Source organism: Vanellus vanellus, assembly GCF_965231255.1.
Source record: "Vanellus vanellus genome assembly, chromosome: 3".
NCBI lineage: Eukaryota > Metazoa > Chordata > Aves > Charadriiformes > Charadriidae > Vanellus > Vanellus vanellus.
Window position 1 is genome coordinate 127,977,479 of NC_138907.1, and position 21,377 is coordinate 127,998,855.

The following is a 21,377-nucleotide window of genomic DNA, read 5'->3' on the forward strand; positions in this document are numbered from 1 at the left end:
TAAGTGGAACTATGGGAATGTTAATGAATTGACTCTCTGATGTTTGTCTGCTTCAGATTGATGGCCTTTGCAAAAAAAAAAAAAAAAAATTAATTAGGGGGATTTGGAAGAAGCCAAGGATAAACCCGTACTAGGGGATTGGTGCTGCGGAATAGCTACTGCGTACGATCCTCTAGTTCTTAATGAACTTCAGTTTCGAAGGTTTAATAATGTAACAGCTTTGAAAAGAGGCTTGATACTGTATTAACCGGGATTTCGGTGCAGGCGTGAACAGGAATATTGCTGTCCTTAAGCAAGGACACTCCTGCAAAAGCCAGCGTTCTGCAGGGGTGTTCTGGAAGGAAGCTTTGCTGTGTATGTACAGTAGTATATCTTACAAACAAAGACTTATAATGTGACCTGACTTCTGCGTGATGCGCACCAGAGACTTCCACCTATCCTGCATCTGGCCCAGCTGGGCACGTTTGGGAAAGTGGGAAGCTGCCTTGGTTTGTTAAGGCTTTGGTTTTGATGATGAAGGGCTTGGAGCATCTCCCGTATGAGGAAAGGCTGAGAGCGCTGGGACTCTTTAGCCTGGAGAAGAGAAGGCTGAGGGGAGACCTTCTTATGGCGTACAAGTATCTAAAGGGTGGGCTGAAGGAGGATGGAGCCGGGCTCTTTTCAGTGGTTCCCAGTGACAGGACGAGGGGCAATGGGCACAAGTTGGAACACGGGAAGTCCCGTTCAAATACACGGAAACACTTCTTTCCGGTTCGGGTGGCAGAGCACGGGCACAGCTGCCCAGGGAGGGGGGGAGTGCCCTTCTCTGGAGAGTTTCCAGACCCGCCTGGATGCAGTGCTGAGGGATGTGCTCTGGGCAGTCCTGCTGTGGCAGGGGAGTGGGGCTGGGTGATCTCTAGAGGTCCCGTCCAACTCTGAAACTCCGTGATTCCGTGGTGGCGTCCCCGTCTGCTGGAGCTTTCCGTAGAGTGGGCAGAGGAAGAACCAGTAAGACAAGGCAAACCCTACACAAAATCCAATGAGCGGGAGTTGGACGGACGGGGAGACCTCCTTTGTGCTTCTTCCTTTTTCAACAACCCTTTTCCCAATCTCAACCTAAACTATCCCCAAGTTGATAAAACCCTCTCAACTAAAAAACCCACAAATTCTGAAATTAGATTGGGTAGGAGGTATTTAGAAATCAGATTAATGATGAAACGAAGGTGATTTCCGTCCTAGTGACTTGTAATACGCAGCGGTATAAATAGTGTTGAATCAGAACTGTGAGCAATAGCAGTTTTTGGGGATTTAAAAATAAATATCGTTTTCTTTCATGGGTATCTTCCCTTCTGACTGGCACTGCTCTTACGCTGCCCGCACGCGGTAATCCTGCTTTTCAAAGCTGCACCGGGGGTTAAGGGCTTAAAGCTTGTTCGCAGTCAAAGCTTTGAGTGTAGAGTTCGTTGAGTTGTGGGTTTCATCTTCGTCGTGTTTATAACCTGAATTTGATGAGCGCTTGCAGTCCGGCTTTTCAGCCGCTGCTTTAGCTGAGAATTACCTCTGGCTTAAGGCAGGCTGATCTCCGGCGTGCTTTGTTCGTCTCTAAAGGCTGTTACAGAAGGACCAACGCTCTTCCCTGGTTTAACCAGTGTCACCCCGCGGTCTGGGTGGCGTTCCGCGCCTCATCAGCTGCCATCGCCCTCCCCAGCGCAGGGTGAGGACCTCTCCCTACGTCACGAGCGGAGGTGTTCATGAGACAATGAGCAGATTTTTTATTTTTTTTTTCCTTTAAAAGCGCATTCAAGCCGGGACCACACAAATAAATGCCGTCAGTTCGTGCGCTTCTTCAGAGCACATTAGTTTGCACTCCTAGGGGAAAAAAATAAAAATTCAAGAGTTTTCCAGCAGACTCTTTCCAAAGCATTTTGTTCTCCCCACTGTTCTTGGAGTAAACAGGTTCAGCTGAACCTGTGTTCTCGTCAGAAGTCTTTTAGCTCTTAGGGATGTTCAATTTATGGGCAGAAAAGGAAAAAGACGTGTCAGGATTTAACAGGATTGCCATTGCTTATAACAGCAGTACCTAAAACCATGCGAGGTTACTGGCAAACAAAGGAAAATCTGAGGTCCCCTGCTTCAGGCACCCAGGAGTCATCGCAGGCAATGAACCGGGGAATGATGCACAAAGCAAGCTAGGCTGTACAGCAGCTGCCTCGTGGTGTGTCTACTTAAATATCACTTCATTTGAAGAGGACCAGTGGGAGAACTGCATTTAATCGACAATGGAGTCAATGACAGATGCACTAGGAGAGCGTTTGTAAGGGAAGATGAGCATTTGCGAGCCAGGTTAGGAAGGGCATTTTGGATTCTGGCAGCACATGGGGAAATTAAGGTACTGACGGGATGGGAAACGATATCAGCCGTTGGTACTCTGGTTTCAGATTGAACGTGACGCTGTAGTTCCACCTCCGGTATTGCCACTGGGTGGATCCTCTGCTCTATTTGAAGTGATGCTAGTGATCCTGCATGCTTTGGACCCTGGCTGCTAAGATTGCAAGGTACATCCTTCCCCCCAGAGAGGCAGTCTCATATCTGGACACTTGACCAAACCAACCAGAGTTACATATTCACAACACCGAGGTGGTTTCATGGCCCTGCGTGCACGGGTTCGGTACAGAGCCCAAAGTGTGCTGTGTCTGCTCCTTAGCAGTAGGGAGGAGGTGCCCCCCACCACCTAAATCAAAGAGCAAAGTAAAAAAGCGAGTGGCTTGTTTATCATGAAGTCGTTGCTCATTTAAGGTAATTTTCTGCATGAGTGGTGCCTTTCTACTCTTCTGATGTGAGTAGTATATTAGTATGCAGGCTTGGGTAGCTGAATGGTAGACCCTGGAGGCATCACTCCATTATTCAGAGCTCTGGGGAGGTCTGATCTGAAATGTCTGTTTTTCCATTTTCCAGCATTTGTAATTGCATTTATGTTTTCTTTGCCTTTTGTTGAGTTTGTGGTGTGGTTTATTGTTTTGTGGGTTGGTTTGGGTTTTTTTTTGCTTTTAGTTGTACCTGCTTTGAATTTGCATCTTTTTTCCCTGTAAACTCCCCTCCCCCCCCCAGCTAAATTACACTGAAACAATTTTAAACATGTTACTCCTCTGATGTCCACAAGCCTTCAAGCACAGAAAATGTAAGAAACCTTGGTGTTTGAGGCTAGTGGGCGCGCTCATAAGCCTGCAGAATTTATAGTCGCTTCTTCCTTTTTGGCAATAGCCGATGCTTGAATTCTGTATTCGGGGTTTTCTCTCCTTTTGGTACGATGATGCTATTCCAATCCCTACTGAAGCTTTCCCTTCTGCTTTTATCTACACCATTCAATCGACAGACCTGTATCTGCTTCTGTTTGGGATGGGACTTTCCTTAGCTCTATTTTGAGGCCATATCTCCCGTTTTGCGGTCTGTAGGTGTCAGCACTTGCCAGGGTCCCCTTTGGGAGTCAGCGGCGAGCGGTCGCGTGCAGTGACTCAAGCAATACAGGTTGGGTTTTTTTGGTCAGAAACTGCACAGCATCCAGAGGATGATTTAGGACAAACGCACACTGGTTCCCGGCGTTCCTCCCGCGGCGCATGTACAGCGCAGCACTCGTACCTGTTGTCCCTTAGTGCAACGTGCAGCACATTCGCTTCGGCCTCAGCTTCTGCCTGAAGAATACGAGTGCGCTGCGGCGGGTCGGATCAATATGTCATTTCTGACGGTGTGGCTGCTGGGTGTCTGGGGAAGGGAGTAAATACCGGGTAAGCACGCAAACGTCTTCTCGCCCTCCGGCCGTTTGTTGCCCAAGGACTTTGAGAGTCGGAGAGGGTGCCTTTGTATCTGACAGCCCTCGGGGGATTTTTCTGCCTTGCCAGCCTGTCTGCCTGGAACAACTGATAAACTTATCTCCCTGTCCTTTTCCACGAGCTTTTTAGGGCTGGTTGTGCTGCCTCACTGTTGTACCTTGAGCTTGGGAGGAGTAATCTTGGGTCTAGGTGAAGGTGGATAAAGGACAGTCCTCTGTTAAAACCCTTCCTGTTGTCTGCTTGAGGGTTCCTATTTTGACTTTGCTGCGTGACATCCCATAATTAGCCCCTTCTGACCCTTATGCTGTAGCAAGTACTTCAAACTCTTTCTTTAAAGCAGCACCAGTGACGAGTATGTGAAATGTAACATACAACAAATTCTGAAATATCAGAAGTCCTGAGTCCTCCCCCTCCTAAATGACAGAAGCGTAAAGCTCCTGACTGGATGTGCTCAAACAAATTCGTACCTTGTGGGGCCTTTGTGTTTCCTCTAAGCAGCAACTTCATTGTTCTGATGGCATCCTCTGATTTTGGTGGTTACCTTTGGCAATAATGTTGACCGGAGAGATTCAAGTCAGTGCTTTGCAATTACTTGAAGCGCCTGAGCAATAGAATTACAAGACTGATACCTTTCTTTTTTAAAGTACCGTGGTTATACATGAGACTGAAAAACAGGTGGCAGAAATGTTTCCCTACTTCCTTTTAAAATAATCTTTGTGAACTTAAATAATGTGTATGCAGGTGCAGTTTTGGGAAGGTTCCCATCCCAAATATTTCTGTTCTTTTAATGTGCGCGTCATCTGGTATAGCAATCTGGGAAATCCGGAGAGGGGCTGTAAACAGCAGGTCCACAGACAGAAGGGTGCGAGTGGGTGAACGTTAGCAGCACAGAGTGACGGCAGCGCACACGCGTTCGAGGTCCCTCATGAGGACTTGCTGCCCCTGGCAGTGCCCACCACCACCGGCCGAAGCCCAGCCGCGCATCCGAGGAGGGAGAAAGAGACACCGCCCAGAGCTGAGCCAGCGAAGGATGTACGCAGTGCTGCCGTCGTTGTGGCTGGGCTTTGTGGCCTTCCTACCTCTGCCTTGAAGACCTGGAGCGCAACTGGCCGACACCTGAGCGGCTCTGACCATCCCGTGCCGACACACGGTTTGGCAATCCGCGTGCGAGACGTCCATGCGTCAGAGCTTGCCTGCGCCCGGGCAGCCGGGCTTTGCGCTGCGCTCCTTGGCTCCGAGTACGCTCTGGGCTGTTACGCTTTGCTAACTCCTTGCCAAGTCCTTAATCGCCTGCTCCGCTTTGTGAGAACTGTTGGGGTTGTGCCAAACTGACATCCTGTCCTGGCACCGAAATACCTTGCTTTGACTCCGCGTGTAACGTTGCTGTTCTTGTTGGGGTTTGGGTGGTTTTTTTTTAAGAGGATCTGTCTCCGCCTGTCTCAGGGATAGCCGCCGGCTTTACACGGGGATTTGCAATGTTACCATCTCCAAACCTGAATTATACCATGTGCCCTTCACACGTCTTCAGTGTGTGAAAGTCACTTTCCTGTAAACTTTACACCGCTGGCACGTGCAGAGCACAGGCGGCTGCCTCCAACTTCACTTTCTATGGACACTGCAGAGGTCAGTGGTTTCTGTACCAGTGGCGTTTAACAGTGACAGTACACGGCTTATTTATTTTACCTCCGTAACCCAGATTTCTTGTAGGAAGTTAAGATGGGGCGACCACTGAGTGTTCCCTTTATCAATGGCAGAGGAATTGAAGGTACCCAGCTATCGAGTAGCTGTCTCCATCCCTGTCTACCTAGCTTAAATCAGCTGCCACAAGGAGAGCGACGGCACCTTCCTACTGCTGTGTCGTCCTTAAAATGTTGGCATCTTACCCATTGCCCAGGAGGAGCGTGCTGGTTGCAGCAGGTGAGCTGCCTCCTCGCTGTAGTGAATCTGAAAGCCGCGACGCCGCGGGTGAGGCCGTGGGCTACCCCAAGGGCAAGGACCGGGAATGCACAGAACAAATATTTAAGCGCTGTAAGACTGCAAATTACTTTTCAAACACAAAAAGCTAGCTCTGTAAATACAGTGCTCTTGCACGGAAGAGCTTTTGCAGCTGCAGTATGTGCTGTGACGTCTGTCAGCGTTATCTGTTTATGCTGGCATCAGAAAAGCAGGCGAGCTTGGCTCGGACCAAGAGGATTGTCTCCTTATCTCTGTACAGAAGACGCTTGTTCGGGGAGGTGGGGGATGAGATTGAATTCCCCTATTGCAGGTGATCGCCCTGTTCAAACCGAATGCACCGAGGTCCATTAATAAGCACCCTTTCCTTTCTCCTTTAAAGCGCAGGCATTTTGTCACCTGTGCCTACTCCGTCTCCTGTAGCCTTTTAACGAGCCTCATCGGTAATTTACTCCCGAGATCGGAGAGGTGTCTGGAACCGCAGCCAAATCCGCACCAGCACGCCTCCTCTTCTGAAGCGGTACTTTAATGTCTCCCCGCAGCGAGATTTCACTGGAGCCTCGCTCCATCCGGGTGACGTAGCAGCCTTATCACGGCGGTGTGGAGGTCTGGCACCGCTGCCGTTCCCTGCTATAAGCTAATTACTATGCGGCAAGATGATCAGTTTTCCCCCAGACCAGGTTTCTGTTTGTGTTCTGTCAAGTAGAAAATTAACATGGACACAGGCCAGGGATGTCGCACGCCTGAGTGCGCCGAGGCTGAAGGTGGCGATGGGAAGGCAGGATGGATTTCTGAATGGTAGGCGTGGAGGATCGGGTGATGTCAAGCATCGCTGGCCCGCTTCATTAGCCGGATCATCAGAGAACTTGAGTAGCTGGGGAAGAGCCGGAGAAAAATCGCCCGTAGCGTGCGCAGTCCTCATTAGCCGCCCATCTCGGGGTGCTTTGTTCACAGCCGAGCTGAGCAGTTCTTGTGCAGAGCAGGTAAGGGGTGTTGTCTGCAAAATTGGGAAGCGAGAGGCTGGCTGGTATTAACTTACGTGAACTGTATTAATTCATTGTTTGCCACGCCGGAGCCTTTTCAGGGCCTCTTTGCGCTGCAGAGACGCAAACGTGATTGATGTTGGAGTGACCCTCTCCGCTTGCCTTGCTGCTGGGACCAGGCGAACACACGAACTCGTAGGAGCCCTTTCAGCAACTTGCGAGAGCAATAAAGCAAACAGATGCAAAACCAAAAAGAGATCTTAAAAGGATTTTTCCCTGCCCGGTCATTCTCACTTCTTTTTAATCAGTAGCATTAATTCTTTTTGAGCGTTTTGCTGCTTTTTATTCAAAATGTGTGCAGAACTAACCTTCCAGATGGAGCCACCTAAATTGCTGAGTGTGTGTGTTGCGTACAGGAACGCGTCGCAGGGACTCCTCCGAGGCATTTGGGGTCTTTCTGCTCTTTTCTCACACTACTTTTACTCGCCAGAAGTCATTAACACCTGATGTAGCAAAGTGTGCTGTTAAACTGCAGATCTACAGGAATCTTTTAAGTTGTTCTTCGGTACAGAGACATCGTATTTGTAACACTGATGATCTCTTTGTTGTTCTAATGAGTGAAAGTGGAAGTTCAGAAGAAAAGGCTGGTTTCTGACCCCTACCTTCCTGCACTGGACAGGTCCGGAAACTAATTCCTGAAGCCGTGTGCTGTGTTTTTACGCTGAGGGTGGTGAGCCCCTGGCGCAGTTTGCCCAGAGAGGTGGGAGATGCCCCATCCCTGGAAACATTCCAGGCCAGGTTGGACAGGGCTCTGAGCAACCTGGGCTGGTTGAAGATGTCCCTGCTCATGGCAGGGGGTTGGACTAGATGGCCTTTGAAGGTCCCTTCCCACCCAAACCACTCTGATTCTCAGATGAAGTAGGTGCAAGAGGACGCTGCTGATTTGATGAGTGGTAGGCTCACTCTCAAGATTGCTGAGTGTTTCTCCATTGGCATTTAAAATCTCGTAGCCCATAAGAAAGAAAATCGATCGTGGATGCCTCACATGCTTGGTGAGTCATCCTAAATCCCCAATCCCTCAGTAGTACCTCACCAGCTGGGTTGGATATTTCAGCAACCATCGCTGAGAGAAGCTTCAAAACATTACGTAGTCTGTAGATCTAAAAAATCTCACAAACGCTTAACTTGACAAATTTGGGGTCGAGTAGCAGACACATTTCACCGTCCCTGCTTCTCTCGATGCCTGGTGGCCGCGCTGATGGCAGCACTTTGTTAAAGTGTAAGAGAAGTTACGGTATTAACTCTTAAATATTTAATTTTTCTTGGTTTAGAGTCAGAAGATCTGTCAGCTCTGGCTTCGTCTGTGGCAGTTAAAGGCGGTGTTGGCGTGGTGGCTTTCTCTCTCCCGACAGTGGACCCTTTCAGGGCAGCTGGTTTTGGGCAGGCCCGCATAGTCGTTAATGAAATATTGTTTCTATAATGAAGAGATCAATGAGATGTAATCTCACCATCTGGAAGCTCTAGGATGGATTGTACCTGTGGACTTGCCATTTAAAAAACTAGTTCTAGCCAGGGCATCTCCTGCATGCTGAGAGACACCCCAAAGGTGGAATGATGTCAAATCAGTTCTTTATTCTACCATTCATTCCATTGTTTTTATTTTAAAAAAAAAAGGTACTGGTGACAGTCTTGGTTTTGAGATTTCACCTTAAGAACAAATCAGAAAGTCCTCGGGGAATCCATTTGTTGATATGATAAAGCTTTTGCTCTGATTTCCCTTATTGCCTCCACACCTTCCCCACGCACAAATTCTGCAGTGGAACAGGATAGGAGGAAATATGCTGTATCTGCTTTGTTTCAATAAAACTTCATAAGCAGTTCACTAAATTATTCTATTCAGGTAGGATAGTCCTTACAAACAAAATACCTTTCCAGAGCGGGGCTGGTGCCTCTGTACCCCACAAAGCACCACCCTGTGGTGTCACTCCACAAACTCCCCGTTAAATTGTGTTTGGTGCTTTGGTGTTTGGCAGACATACCCCAGGAAATTAGGAGAACCGGCCTCTGAAGCCGATGTCCCCAAACATCCCTCTTTCACCTTGAAAATCCTGGTGAGTCAGTGTAGCTGCTCTGTCACGGAAGGATTCGTCGCAGCTCGTGTTAACCTTTAAAGTTGTGGTGGTTCCTCTAAAGTAATTGCTGAGGCTCCGTATGCAGCCGGGGACGGGGGCAGGACAGGCTGAGCTGGGAGCGCCTATGGGGACCTTGTTTGCTAGACCATAGAATCATAGAATGGTTTAGGTTGGAAAGGACCTTGAAGATCAGCGAGTTCCAACCCCCCTGCCATAGGCAGGGACACCTCCCACCAGCCCAGGTTGCCCAAGGCCACGTCCAGCCTGGCCTTGAACACCTCCAGGGATGGGGCCTCAACAGCCTCTCTGGGCAACCTGTGCCAGTGCCTCACCACCCTCAGAGTGAAAAACTTCTTCCTAATGTTCAATCTGAACCTGCTCTCTTCCAGTTTAAAGCCATTCCCCCTCCTCCTATCGCTACATGCCCCAGTAAAATGTCCTTCCCCAGTTCTCCTGTAGCCCCTTTAGGGACTGGAAGGCTGCAATAAGGTCTCCCCGGAGCCTTCTCTTCTCCAGGCTGAACAGCCCCAACTCTTTCAGCCTCTCCTCATAGGAGAGGTGCTGCAGCCCTCGGATCATCCTCGTGGCTCTCCTCTGGACATGCTCCAGCAGGTCCATGTCCTTCTGTTGGGGACTCCCGAGCTGGAGGCAGTACTGCAGGTGGGGTCTCATGAGAGTGGAGTAGAGGGGCAGAATCCCCTCCCTTGACCTGCTGGCCACACTTCTTCTGATGCAGCCCAGGATGTGGTTGGCCTTCTGGGCTGCGATCGCACACTCTGGCTCATGTTGAGCTTCTCGTCAATCAGCACCCCCAGGTCCTTCTCCTCAGGGCTGCTCTCCAGCCATTCCCCGCCCAGCCTGGAGTTGGGCTTGGCATTGCCCCGACCCAGATGTAGGACCCTGCACTTGGCCTTGTTGAACTGCATGAGGTTGGCTTGGGCCCACCTCTGCAGCCTGTCCAGGTCCCTCTGGATGCCATCCCTCCCCTCCAGCGTGTCTGCCTCACCAAACAGCTTGGTGTCATCGGCAAACTTGCCGAGGGTGCACTCGACCCCACTGTCCATGTCGCCGACAAAGATGTTGAACAGTACAGGTCCCAGTACCGACCTCTGAGGAACGCCACTCGTCACTGCTCTCCACTTGGCCATCGAGCTGTTGACTGCAACTCTTTGAGTGCGACCGTCCAGCCAGTTCTTTTTCCACCGAGTGGTCCATTTGTCGAATCCACCAGGATATTGTGTGGGACAGTGTCAAATGCTTTGCATAAGTCCAGGTAGATGACATCAGTTGGTCTTCCCTTGTCCACTGCTGCTGTAACCCCTTTGTAGAAGGCCACCAAATTTGTCGGGCACGACTTGCCCTTGGTGAAGCCATGCTGGCTGTCACCAGTCATCGGAGATCAGAGATCTCCAGTTGAAAGGACTGAAGGTAAACGAGGGGATGCTGCCTTTCATGTGGGAGACGCAAGAGAGGAAGAAAAGAGTTTTTCAGATTGGCCAGGTCCTAAGCCATGCCAAGCCATTCTAGATTTAAACTGAGTTAAAGTAAATTAAATCTGTTGTGTGTAAAGAGCAGGCTGCAAACGGGAGAGTAAAGGTCTCCTGTGTTTTTTCATGTAGTGTGGTTTCTTCCTTCATTTTGTATTTATGAAGCCCAAGAGCTGACCACGAGTTGGAGGAAGGATCACAAAGGGACTGCGTCGCTTTGCCTTTGCATCGAATCCAGAGTGGATGGAAACGGAGCAGGGATGGGATTTGCGTGGGAGGGGGATGGTAGGGATATTCAGGGCTTTCTGCTTGTGGGTCACGGCTTCAAAAATAATCCAGTCTGGAACCTGAAAGGCCATCGGTGTTTTGCAGTACTGAAGTGAGCTGACTAAGGGAGACCCAGGCTTCAAAACTCTTCTTTTATCGCAGATTTGCTTTGTGATTTCAGACAAATTACCCGCCTGCCTGGGATCTTGGCTCTGCTTCTGGGATGTGGCGATGACAGTGCCTCCCTGCTCGACAAGGGCGCTGTGAAAATAGTAATTTAAAATCTCTGGGAAACAATCCAGGCGGGAAGAAAGCGCAACTTGGATTTGACAGAAAAAAGAGAGGCTTTCAGGCGCGGATTCCTCTTCCAGGTCCAACAAGCAGCAACGCACACAGACTAAATGCAGGTTAGGCACCGCTGCTGCTGGTGGCTTCGATTTTTCTAATCGTTTAGCCCGTACGAGAGGAAGGATTATGAAATGCTTCACGCGCAGTGATATTAACAATCATGTAAGTCCATAAAGATATGTCTAAATCACAACTGTAACTGCCGCGTTAATTAGCACTTTGCGGTTGCTGCAGCAGCAGGAGGTCATGAAACACTGAACTCCCCCATCCCTGGATTTAATCCCTCCAGAAACTGTTGAAACACCCGGGGAGGGTCGCTCTGCGAGGAGAACGCTTCAGACCCCGGCGCTGCGCTGTGCGTATGGGTGCAAAAAAAAAAAACTATCAAAAAGAGTTTCCAGTGCTCCTTTTTTAAAGCAGATTCGTTGAAATGACAATATTTTAAATCATCTTTTTAAAAAAAAAAAAAAAAAAGAAAAAAATTGTATTCCTGTTTTCCATTCGCATTGCCTGGATTAAGTTTTCCGATGACTGCCAAAATATTAGTAGTTCTCAGTAATTCTCAACAGAATCTGTTGTTTTAAAAGAAAAATGAGCATGTTTATGTTTCCTCTCTATGCTAACTTGAAAATTGGGAGTATTCTACTAGCAATATACTGGGGAACACTTCCAAAAGCCCCTACTTCTAAGTTTTATAGGATTTTTATCTCCCAGTATCTCTAGGAACTTTGGGGAAATGAGTTGCCAATTATCTAATCTTAAAAAAAATAAATACATTTAAAAAAAAAATCTTTGCCGCAAGGGTTGATATAAGGATTGTTCCTTGCCTTCTTAAATTAATAACTTTTTTCTAATTGCTCTGACGTGCCCGGGTTTTCTCAGCGGTGTTAAGAATGCTGTTTTTTTCCGTTTCCTCGATGCTGATAATGCGTTTTGGTTATCTCAAATCCTTTGCCTTTTCCCCATCGTTGCCATTCTCTGCGGGCGGTTGGTTGGTAGCGATTCACATGAAACAGCCTCGTGTTTTCCCTCAAGATAAAATCCAGCGTTGTGAAAGGCGTGAATGCCAAAGCAAACTCATCGGAGGTCGCGGATGGATCCGCTGCGCATTCTTAACTCGTGCATCAGTTCGCAAATGTGGTGTGTGGTTTTTCGGTCAGCGTCCGGTATACAAGAGACAAGAAAATGTTCTCTCATGTTATTTTCTTACCACTCTAATGGATTCGAAGCCCTGGTTTTGACCCTTCCTCATCTAAGCGGGTCCTGCCAGCTGGAAGAGCGAGGGCTCGCTCCGGAGCAAGCTCTGGCCACTTGCCCAAGTGGCTGCCCAGGGCCAGTGAGTGTCGGCTTTGCTTTGAAGTCCTGCGCGGAGTTTGGGTAGCTGGGGATTTCACAAGGCGCTAGCAAATTTTGACCGCTCGCAAAGTGTCTCCTTGGACTCGGTGGAGGTCAAAGCAAGGAGTATAAAGAAAAAACCTCAAACTTCTCTTTTCGTAGCCTGAGTCTCCAACAAGACACGTGATAAAAAGGGGGTTGTGTTTGCTCCATCACTGCTGACGTCGGGCTCCAAGTCACCCGACCCCGAGTCTTGAGAGACTCTAAAATGTGAGCTGTGTGATCTCTGAATGACGGCCTTTGAATCCTCCTGATGCTTTGGCAGCCCCGGCCTGATCATGGGAGACGCGCTTGGAGGCCGAGGAGATTCTCTCAGCTCTTGTTTTTTCTTTCTTTCCTTTTCTTGCTGGGCTCAAAAAAGAGATGTTTATGGTCTGTCCCGTGGTAGCAGCGGCTTCCAAGCCTCCTGCCTGGCTCTGTGCCATCGCTGTGTTTTACTGATGTCTGTGGAAGTACCGTATGTGACTGCGGAAGCATTTGTTGCTTCCTTCTCTGTGCCTTCTCGCAACCACAAAAATTATATTCCAACCGCAGCAGAGCGTTCCCCTTGGAGAGCATCGCTGTGCCAGCGGCTACGCTGGCGGTCACGGGGGGAACGCCCTTTCTGATCCCAAGAGAAGCAGCCATGGTCATCCCAAATCCCTGCGGCTGGCTTGAGACTCGCTGCTCATTCTGGGTGAAATCCGTAGCGCTTTGGCCAACGTAGCATCACCCTTTCCTGTCCTGTTGCCTGCGCTAACCACGAATCCTTTTCCCAGCACCCCTGAAGGACAATCTGACCTGCCAGAGATCCTACAGATGATCCAGGTGTCCGCACAGTGAGCCTGGAGCTCTCACTTCCTAAGGCAAAACACTGAGCCGGGTAGTTACTCCCCCCCCCCCCCCCCCCCCCCCCCCCAAAAAAATGGAAGAGGCTTTGCTATCACCAGGATTGCAGCCGGCACGTTAACGGATTGAGGCAATTTGGGAAGTTCAGCTGACTCAGGTTCGCGGGGCCCCGCTCACTGCTTGGAAGAAATATTTGGAGGGGGAAGGAAGCTGCGAGACACGATATGCCTCCACTGTGCAGCTTCGGAAAAGATTTTATTCGTTGCCAAAAGACGGGGAGGCCCGTGTAGAGATAAGTCTCTCGAGTGCCTCAGTAAGTCTCTGCTGTGGAAATTTTATGAACTATTAGTAGCTCTTTAATGATCCTGAAAACAATCTCATTTTCACTTAGTTCTGTGACTAGCGAGCCGTGGGGAAGGAATCTTGGAGGATACTCAGCCTGGGATGCTGCATGGCAATATTTCTGCGTGGCGGGACTGAGTCAGAAGGGTGTATTTATGGGCTCTGCACAGAAGAGGTGACGGCGGGGGGTGCTGCACCTGAGCAATGAGATCTCATTCCTGCCGCCCGCTGGGTAGTAGTCCTGTGCCAACTGCTCGTCCTCCAGGGCCGGGAGTGCGTTTAACCCTGACGCTGTGGTCACCTTTCTCTGTCCCCTGCTACAGGTGGGCTTTTTTTATTTAATTAATTAATTTTGAGGTTTAAATGTTACGGTGAAAAGCCGGGTTTGGGGTTTTGTCGGTAGTCTTCGCCATTATTCAGACGCTTCCAAAAGAAGAGAACAAAGGCGATTAAATTAACCACCAGCCGTCACCAGAGGATGTCATTTGAAGATTGCGGTGCGGGACGCTTCCGAAAAGCCTCAGCTGGCCCCTGGCCACGGGTTTCCCTCCAGGCAGGGGCGACCGGAGCCCCTGCCCTTCAACCAAATCACCGGTGGGGAATCCGGAAGGGGTTGGTTGAAATTTGCTCTGCTGAGTTCAAACTAAGCTCTCCTGCACAGTTTGATATGGAATATTTAAAACTTTAATTCCTGTTTTAAAGACCCAGAATGAGAAATGCAGCCAATTCTGGCTTTGAAAGACAAAAAGCTCCTTGGGCCAGCTTTTGGGCTTACTCTTCCGCTCCTGCGCGATATCTCTTCTGTGATATTTCTTGGGTGATGTTTCTTTTCCCGGGAAGGCGTGGGTGCGACCTGGAGCAGTGGGAAGAGTGCTGCCTGAGCAGGTCCCACCAGCTCTGTGGTATGTTTGCTGTAAATGAGAGCAGCGAAGATTTGGGAAGAGAACTTAGGCCATTGAGAGCTTCCTTTCAGGTAGGCTTGATGGACAAGTATTGAGTGCGTGTTGGGCTTTACGAGTTGCTTCCCCAGCACTTACCCCTAGAATGACTTGTGAGCAGACAAGATGACACGTTGTTGTCATAGCTGTAGCTCTGATTTCCTTAGGACTGCATGTTCAGACTCTTCTCGTCATCAGAAGCCAGCAGCGTAGTCCTGCAACTTGGGGGTTTTTGACTTTGCATTCATACAAAGTTGTGATAATGTCACAATGGAGAGGTCTGTGAAGATGGATTCCTTCCGCATGACCTACAGGCAGTTATTAGTGTCCCACTGATCTTTTATTCTCTTTGGCAGTGCCCACTGTGTTGCACTTCTCCCCTGGATGAGGAAGGCTGTAGATAGCTTCTGGCTGTCAGCCTGCTTTTAATTCCATGCTTCAACACCCTGTTTGTCTTCCAGTTGTGCCATGCTGATCTCAAAACACCCCTCCTCCGGTCTGGTTGTGGTTTTCCTCATACACTCTGACTACAAGGAGACGCCTTTGTATTAATGGCATCCTAGTGAATATCACAGGCTGGGTTTGTTAGCTGAAGTGAATCCCATCCTCATCCTCACTTGTGCATCAGTTTGGCTCACGAGGAGGTTTTGGTGCGTTTCAGCACGGTTCCTTTCAGAGGAAACTAAACCATGAGATTTGCTCCAGATGCAGATTAAACACAGTCCACCCTCTGAAGGGGGTAGAGGGGTCTGAGTGAGCGGCTCTTTGGCCAACTTCAAACCAAGTGTGAGGTGGGGCCATGCAGTCCAGGGTACCAAAATTCTAGTCTGAAGTCACCGCTCCAGCCACATACAGCATAGAGGTGTGGGCTTGAGCACCACGTGCTTCCATCCACTGCTGCTACACCAGGTGAGACTGCAAGGAGTCCTTGTCCTGGTGGCTTATGCCTCCCCATCTGCCTGCTTTCCTGCAGTTCCAGATGTAGATACTGCCCTTGTGCCTAGACAGCTTGCCACCGTCCCGCTGCGCTGCAGCATGATGTTACAGGCTGGTGGTCCAGGGGACAATAATCCCGGAAACTCGGCTTCCACGCTGCTGGATGAAAACCCAATGGCAGCTTCTTGGGATGTCTTGGTGAGAGCTTTTCCCCTCCAAAGCCTCTTGCCTTGAAAACATTCCTGCAGCGCCGGAGCTACGGAGACACCCCAAGTTAGAGCTGGGCAGCAGGGAAACCGTGCCGTACCTTCATGTGCAGCGCTCAGCTCGAGGCATCTCCTGCTTCCTCTTTGCAGAAGACTTTCCCATTGAAGGACAGTAATTTTGTGCACAGCTCCGAGCAGGGCTGAGATGACGACTGAGATGCTTCGCAGAGCAGCACAGCACAGGACCCCTGGGGCACAGGGCGGGCCAACTGCATCATCATTCTTGTTAATGGCTTGAACCCATTGCCCTCAAACGAGGAAGAGTTGGTGCTTAACTAGCGCCACTTAATAGCTCTGAGATTAATGGAGGCGGCACAATGCTCCGACACAACCTAAGCTGCCTTCTTGAAAATCCACACATTTCCCAAGGGCTTTAGAAAAAAAGGAAAAGTGTTAAATGACTCTGATCAAGGTGTTTTTAAAACCATCGGCTGAATTACTCAGTTGTCCTTTAGCTTCAAGAGGGTTGTTCCTCAGCTTTAGATTTCGCTAATCCTTTTAACCAAATTGTTCTGGGCCACAGGTGGGGTGGCTCTGCCGGTTTACTGCCAGAATCTGTGTGTCATACCCCAGCATCCCTGCTAATTAACCCAGAGGATGGGGTTTTTTTAGGCAAGATACTGATAAAGGTGATAGTTTACTCCAGGTCAGAGATCCCAACCCTCCTGGGCAGAGATCAGGACGAGGGGAGTGGACTTGGGTTTTTCCTTGGCTTCAGGTTCACGCTGAAGCTGAGTGAATTTGGGTCCCTTCAGGATGTTTTTAGTTGAGGATGGTGCTGTGCTGCGATGTCACAGGGGCCTTGCCACTGCTTAGAAGTAAATTTGCTCAGGTGTTCCCTGATTTGGGGTTCTTTGTGGTTTTTCAAGTGCTTCCCAGCTTCAGCTGGAATGAGGGGCAAGAGGACCTCTCAGGTCTGGGTTTCAGGTGGACCTTAAATTAGTAGAATGCTTCTCTAGGGTGTTGTGGGCTTTGTCCGGAGCTGTGGTGCTTCAGCCGTTCAGTAACTCTTGTGATGTGCATTCGGGAAATACATTACTGCTATTTTAAACAAATCTGTCAAAAGCAGCAATGGGTAAAATTGCGGCAGCGCTGTGCGGGCAGGAAGGGGTTACCAGCTGCACCGGGTCGCTCCCCGAAGCACAGGACATGCAGCCGATTCCTGGAGAGCCATTTGCAAGCACCGCAGTTTCCAGGAACTGGCTGGAGGGATGAGATTAGAGGAAAAAGGGGCTGCTTTTCTTGATGGAGAGCCGTGTCCTATCTGTCCTTCTGTCCCTACCCACCAGCTGCGCTGACAGTGATGCCACGATGCTGAATTCCTCCTCCCTCCCTTGATGACTAATGTCTGCATCTGTGAGTAATTAGATAAGGTGAGGGGGAAGGCTGCGGTGCTGGACCTGTCCTGCCAAAGGATGCTGCGTGGAAGGGTCGACGGGGCTGGGCTCGCCCTGCGTGCGGACGCTGCGGGGTCTCATTAAGAGAGGAAGGAGAGGGAAGAGGCTGTTTGAGAACTGAGGCGTTCGGAGCCCTCCTTTTCAACGAGGAAATTGGATTGCGGCTGCGGAGCCCACTTGTCTATCTGAAGTGGAGCTGAGCTCATTTCTAGGAGCCATTGGACAGAGTTTGTCAGGTTTTAGAGCCCTTCAGTTCCTGGTAATGATGCCTGCAGCTGGGCCGCCTCCTCTCAAGAGCCCGTCTTCGGGTTTTGTTCTACCTGGGGTGCTCTGAACTCTTGACTCATGTTTCACTGTTGTTGCCGTGTCGCTTCCTCTCTCGCTCACAGCTCACAGCCTTTCTCAGGATGAAGGACAGGGTGCGTGATTCAGGGCTTATAGAACAGCAACATTCCTGCATTTCCCCCCTTAAAAACACTATAATTGGTCCAGATGCTAACGAGTAAACACCCCCACTCCAGCACAGCAGCCAGGGTGGCCAAGTGCTGACTGTTCAGAGTGGGCAAGCTCCTTTTGGCACCATCCCTCCATGGAAGTGACTTTCCTGCCCGGCTCTAACTTCTCCAACTCAGGAGACTGGTCAGGGTTGGAAGGGCCCTCTGGAGCTCCCCCAGTGCCACCCCCCGCCAGAGCAGGGGCACCTCCAGCAGTGGCACAGGACACCTCCAGGCGGGTTTGGAATGGCTCCAGAGTGGGAGACTCCCCCCCCTCTCTGGGCAGCTGTGCCAGTGCTCTGCCACCTGCACAGGAGAGAAGTCCCTCCTAACATTAAGATGGAACTTCCTATGTTCAAGTTTGTGCCCGTTCCCTCTTGTCCTGTCACTGGGCACCACTGAACAAAGACTGTTCCCATCCCCCCGGCACCCTCCCTTGAAGGATTTATAGGTATTGATTGATAAGATCCCCCCTCAGTCTTCTTTTCTCTAGAATAAAAAGCCCCGAGTCCCTCAGCCTTTCCTCATCAGAAAGATGCTCCAGTCCCCTCATCATCTCCATAGCCCTTTGCTGGACCCTCTCCAGCAGTTCCCTGTCCTTCTCGACCCAGGGAGCCCCGAACTGGACACAGTGCTCCAGATGTGGCCTCTCCGGGGCAGAGCAGAGGGGGAGGATGACCTCCCTCGCCCTGCTGGCCGCACTCTGCTTGATGCCCCCCCCAGGATGCCATTGGCCTTCTTGGCCACCAGGGCACATTGCTGGCTCATGGGCATCCTGTTGGCCACCAGGACTCCCAGGTCCCTTTCCACGGAGCTGCTTTCCAGCAGGTCAGCCCCCAACCTGTACTGATGCAAACTCATTTGTCATCGCACTGAATTAAATCTTTGTCATTCTTCTCGCAGGCGTTGGCACAAGGAACTACTACAGGAAGATCGGCTATGAGCTGGAAGGGCCTTACATGGTGAAGAAGCTGGACTGATGCCCCAGGAGGTCCTCGCCCCGACCACCTGCTGGGAGGAGACGAGAGGAGAGGAGAAAGCTCAAGGTGACCGACGTAAGCTAAAAACCAAAGCCTGCCAACTGCAAAGGACTTCCTGATGCCAGAGCCCACGGCAACAAATGGGGCATCTCCTCTGGGGAGAGCGGTTCTGAGATCCTCCCATTGCCCCGGGAGAGGTGTGCGTGAGCCCTCCAGACCTGCAGGATGGGCTCTGCTGCATTGCAATAAGAGGACTGAAACATAGGTCAACTAAAACCATCCATTGTTTCTGTGATGCTGTCAGCAGGCTTTTAGTGTTTCAGCATTGAAATTGTGCGGGTTGTTTTGCAACATAAAGGAATTTTTTCTCCATGTGTATTTATTCACGCTGGGCGTGGCTGCTTTCTGTCCATCCCCAGTGATGCCGTTTGATCCTTTTACGGTAGGACACCATGAGGATTTGGAAGCCTTTACCTTGCTGGCAGTAGGAAGTGAAATTAAAACTTAAACTGACTCTTTACGGTGATACACAACCATGGAGTGTCTGAGGTTAGAAGGGACCTCTGAGGTCTCTAGTCCAACCCCACTCAAAGCAGGTCCAATTAGATCGGGATGGCAATGCTTGAATAGCTCCAAGGGTGGAGATACTCAGTGGATGTGGATGGAAAATCCACAGCGTCTAGGTCCTTCTTCCAATATTTGACCACCCATATGTTGAAAAAGTTTTTCCTAATATCTGATTGGAGTTTATGGTGTTTCAGCTCATGGCCATGGCCTCTTGGCATGTCACTGGGCACCTCTGGGAGAAATCTACTTCTGGTCTCCAAGCTTCTTGCACATCACATACTGCAACGCCATAACCATCCTCACGGCCTCTGCTCCAGCTTGTTAGTCTGTATTTCCAGCACCAGTTCTGCCACTTCTCCAGCCCGTAACCTATTGATTTGGGCGTGAGGCTGCCATGCACAGCAGTGTCAGAGGCCTCAGCAATATTGCGGTATACAACATCCACATCCCTCCCTTATGCACACTGAGGTCATCTCGTCACAGCGGGCACGATCTGCCCATGGGGGATCCATCCTGGCTCTTCCCAACCCTCCACGGCAGGAGAGGGTTTTGGGGAAGGGATTGGTCCCCATCTCTCCCAGCACAGAGGTGACGCTGACTGCCCTGTAGCTCCTCAGATCCTCCTCCTGGTCCTCCTTGGAGAGGGGGTGTTGATGGTTGCCTTTTCCTGGCATTGGGAATTCTATCAGAAATGATAGAATTAAATAGAATAGTGAGATGGGATGTGAGAGTGAGCTGTGACCCTGGGTGAAGAGCTCAGCACCTTCCTCGCCTCTCCCCAGCCCATCGATGGGGTGGGGATGGCTCAGGATACACGTGGGGCAGGTTGGGTGCCCTTCGACACCAGTGATTCGGGGATTTCAAAAGCGGCATGCCTGGTGCAGCCCGCTTGACCTAACAAAATCAGCCGGAGCTCTGACCTCCACTGCTGCTTTTTTACAGTGTTTCAATCAAAAATAGGGTTGAAATCCAGAGTGGCAGTTTGTAGAAAAGTTGACATTCCGGGTGTTACTCTAATAAATGACTCTGTCAGGAGCCTTCTGGAAACTTCACCAATAATGAGCGCTCGGACACACGTGATTAACTTGGAGGAGGAGCAGCTCCGGGTGGAAAGCTCTCGTGGCGGTGGTGCCGCGCAGTAAATGCGATTCTGCCACCGTGATCTATTGCTGCTCCCGAATGGCGACGCGCGGGGTCAGCGGCCAGAACCACGCTGACGTCTGCTGACGCATGAGCGGCAAAGGCAGCGGCTGCCCGGGCAGCGCAGAAAAAGCCCATCCTTGCTGGAGAGAACCGAAATACCTGGCAATAAAGTTTTGATTATTGAAGGCAAACGCTGGTGTCCTGTGGTTTGAGGGCTGGGGAGGGAAAACCAAGTGGTACCTAAAGCCTGAGCGTGTTTGAGCCTCCTGCCCTGCATGGAGGGTTTGATTTAAAGAAGGGAGATGGAGGCTCTTGGCGTCTTTATTTGTTGAACTGGGGTGGTGGTTTTTTTGTCCTTTTTTTCATCCTCCAAGACACTGGTAAATGGGGCATGTTAAGCTTCTGACACCGTAAAAGCAGAGGAGATGGAAAGGGATGCATTGAGAGGGGATGCGATTTCTGTGTGGAATCTTTAGAATTTTCCGCAAAATTTGTTGTTCGGGTACTACTGACATAATTATGAATCACTCTGATGCTTTCAGCTCTGACAGCCCAGGTTTTTTTTTCAGGTACTGGCCAGAAAAGCTCACCACTTCCGTGCGTCTGAAAGCATGGCCCTTGGCAAATCTAGGAAATATTGGATACGTTTTGTTTGGTTTTTTTTTTAAAGTCAATGCGTTTTGAGTTTACTAGCAGCTTTATCAAGAAATAAAGCAATTTTGGAAGGGGGGTGTCTTATTTTTAGCCTCTCATTTGTGTGTTCTTTCTGGCGTGATTTCATGCTGCACTGGCTCAGCTTCTGCAAAACTCTCCGGGCTTGTCTGCACAGGCTCGGGTTTGTTTTGAAGTGTGATGTATTGATTTGTCCATTTGATATAAATGCAGCCAAATGAATAGCTGATTTGTACTTCTCTCCGAGCCATTGCTTCCGTCGGGGACAGGGAGTTCCTCCAACGCATGTTCCTGGCATATGTCCTGTCTGCTGCGCCGCTGGGGTTTGGGATGGGGTCAGAGGGTTTCATGCGTTGGCTCTGCAGCCACATCCCCTGCCAGGACACGAGAACGCTTCGCTGGGGCAGCCCATGATGGCCCAGGAGACGTGATGGTTTGAGGAA

The 21,377-nt window shown here is 50.1% G+C and overlaps 1 protein-coding gene across 1 annotated transcript in view; it reads left to right on the forward strand.

Moving 5' to 3' along the window:
* ELP3 (elongator acetyltransferase complex subunit 3) overlaps positions 1 to 18,934 on the forward strand; it is a 95,370-nt gene extending 76,436 nt beyond the window's left edge. The window contains exon 15 of the mRNA XM_082481648.1: positions 18,476 to 18,934. Within this exon, the coding sequence (XP_082337774.1) occupies positions 18,476 to 18,552 (77 nt within the window). The 3' untranslated portion in view covers positions 18,553 to 18,934. The remainder of the gene's footprint in view (positions 1 to 18,475) is intronic.
* Positions 18,935 to 21,377: the final 2,443 nt, after the last annotated feature.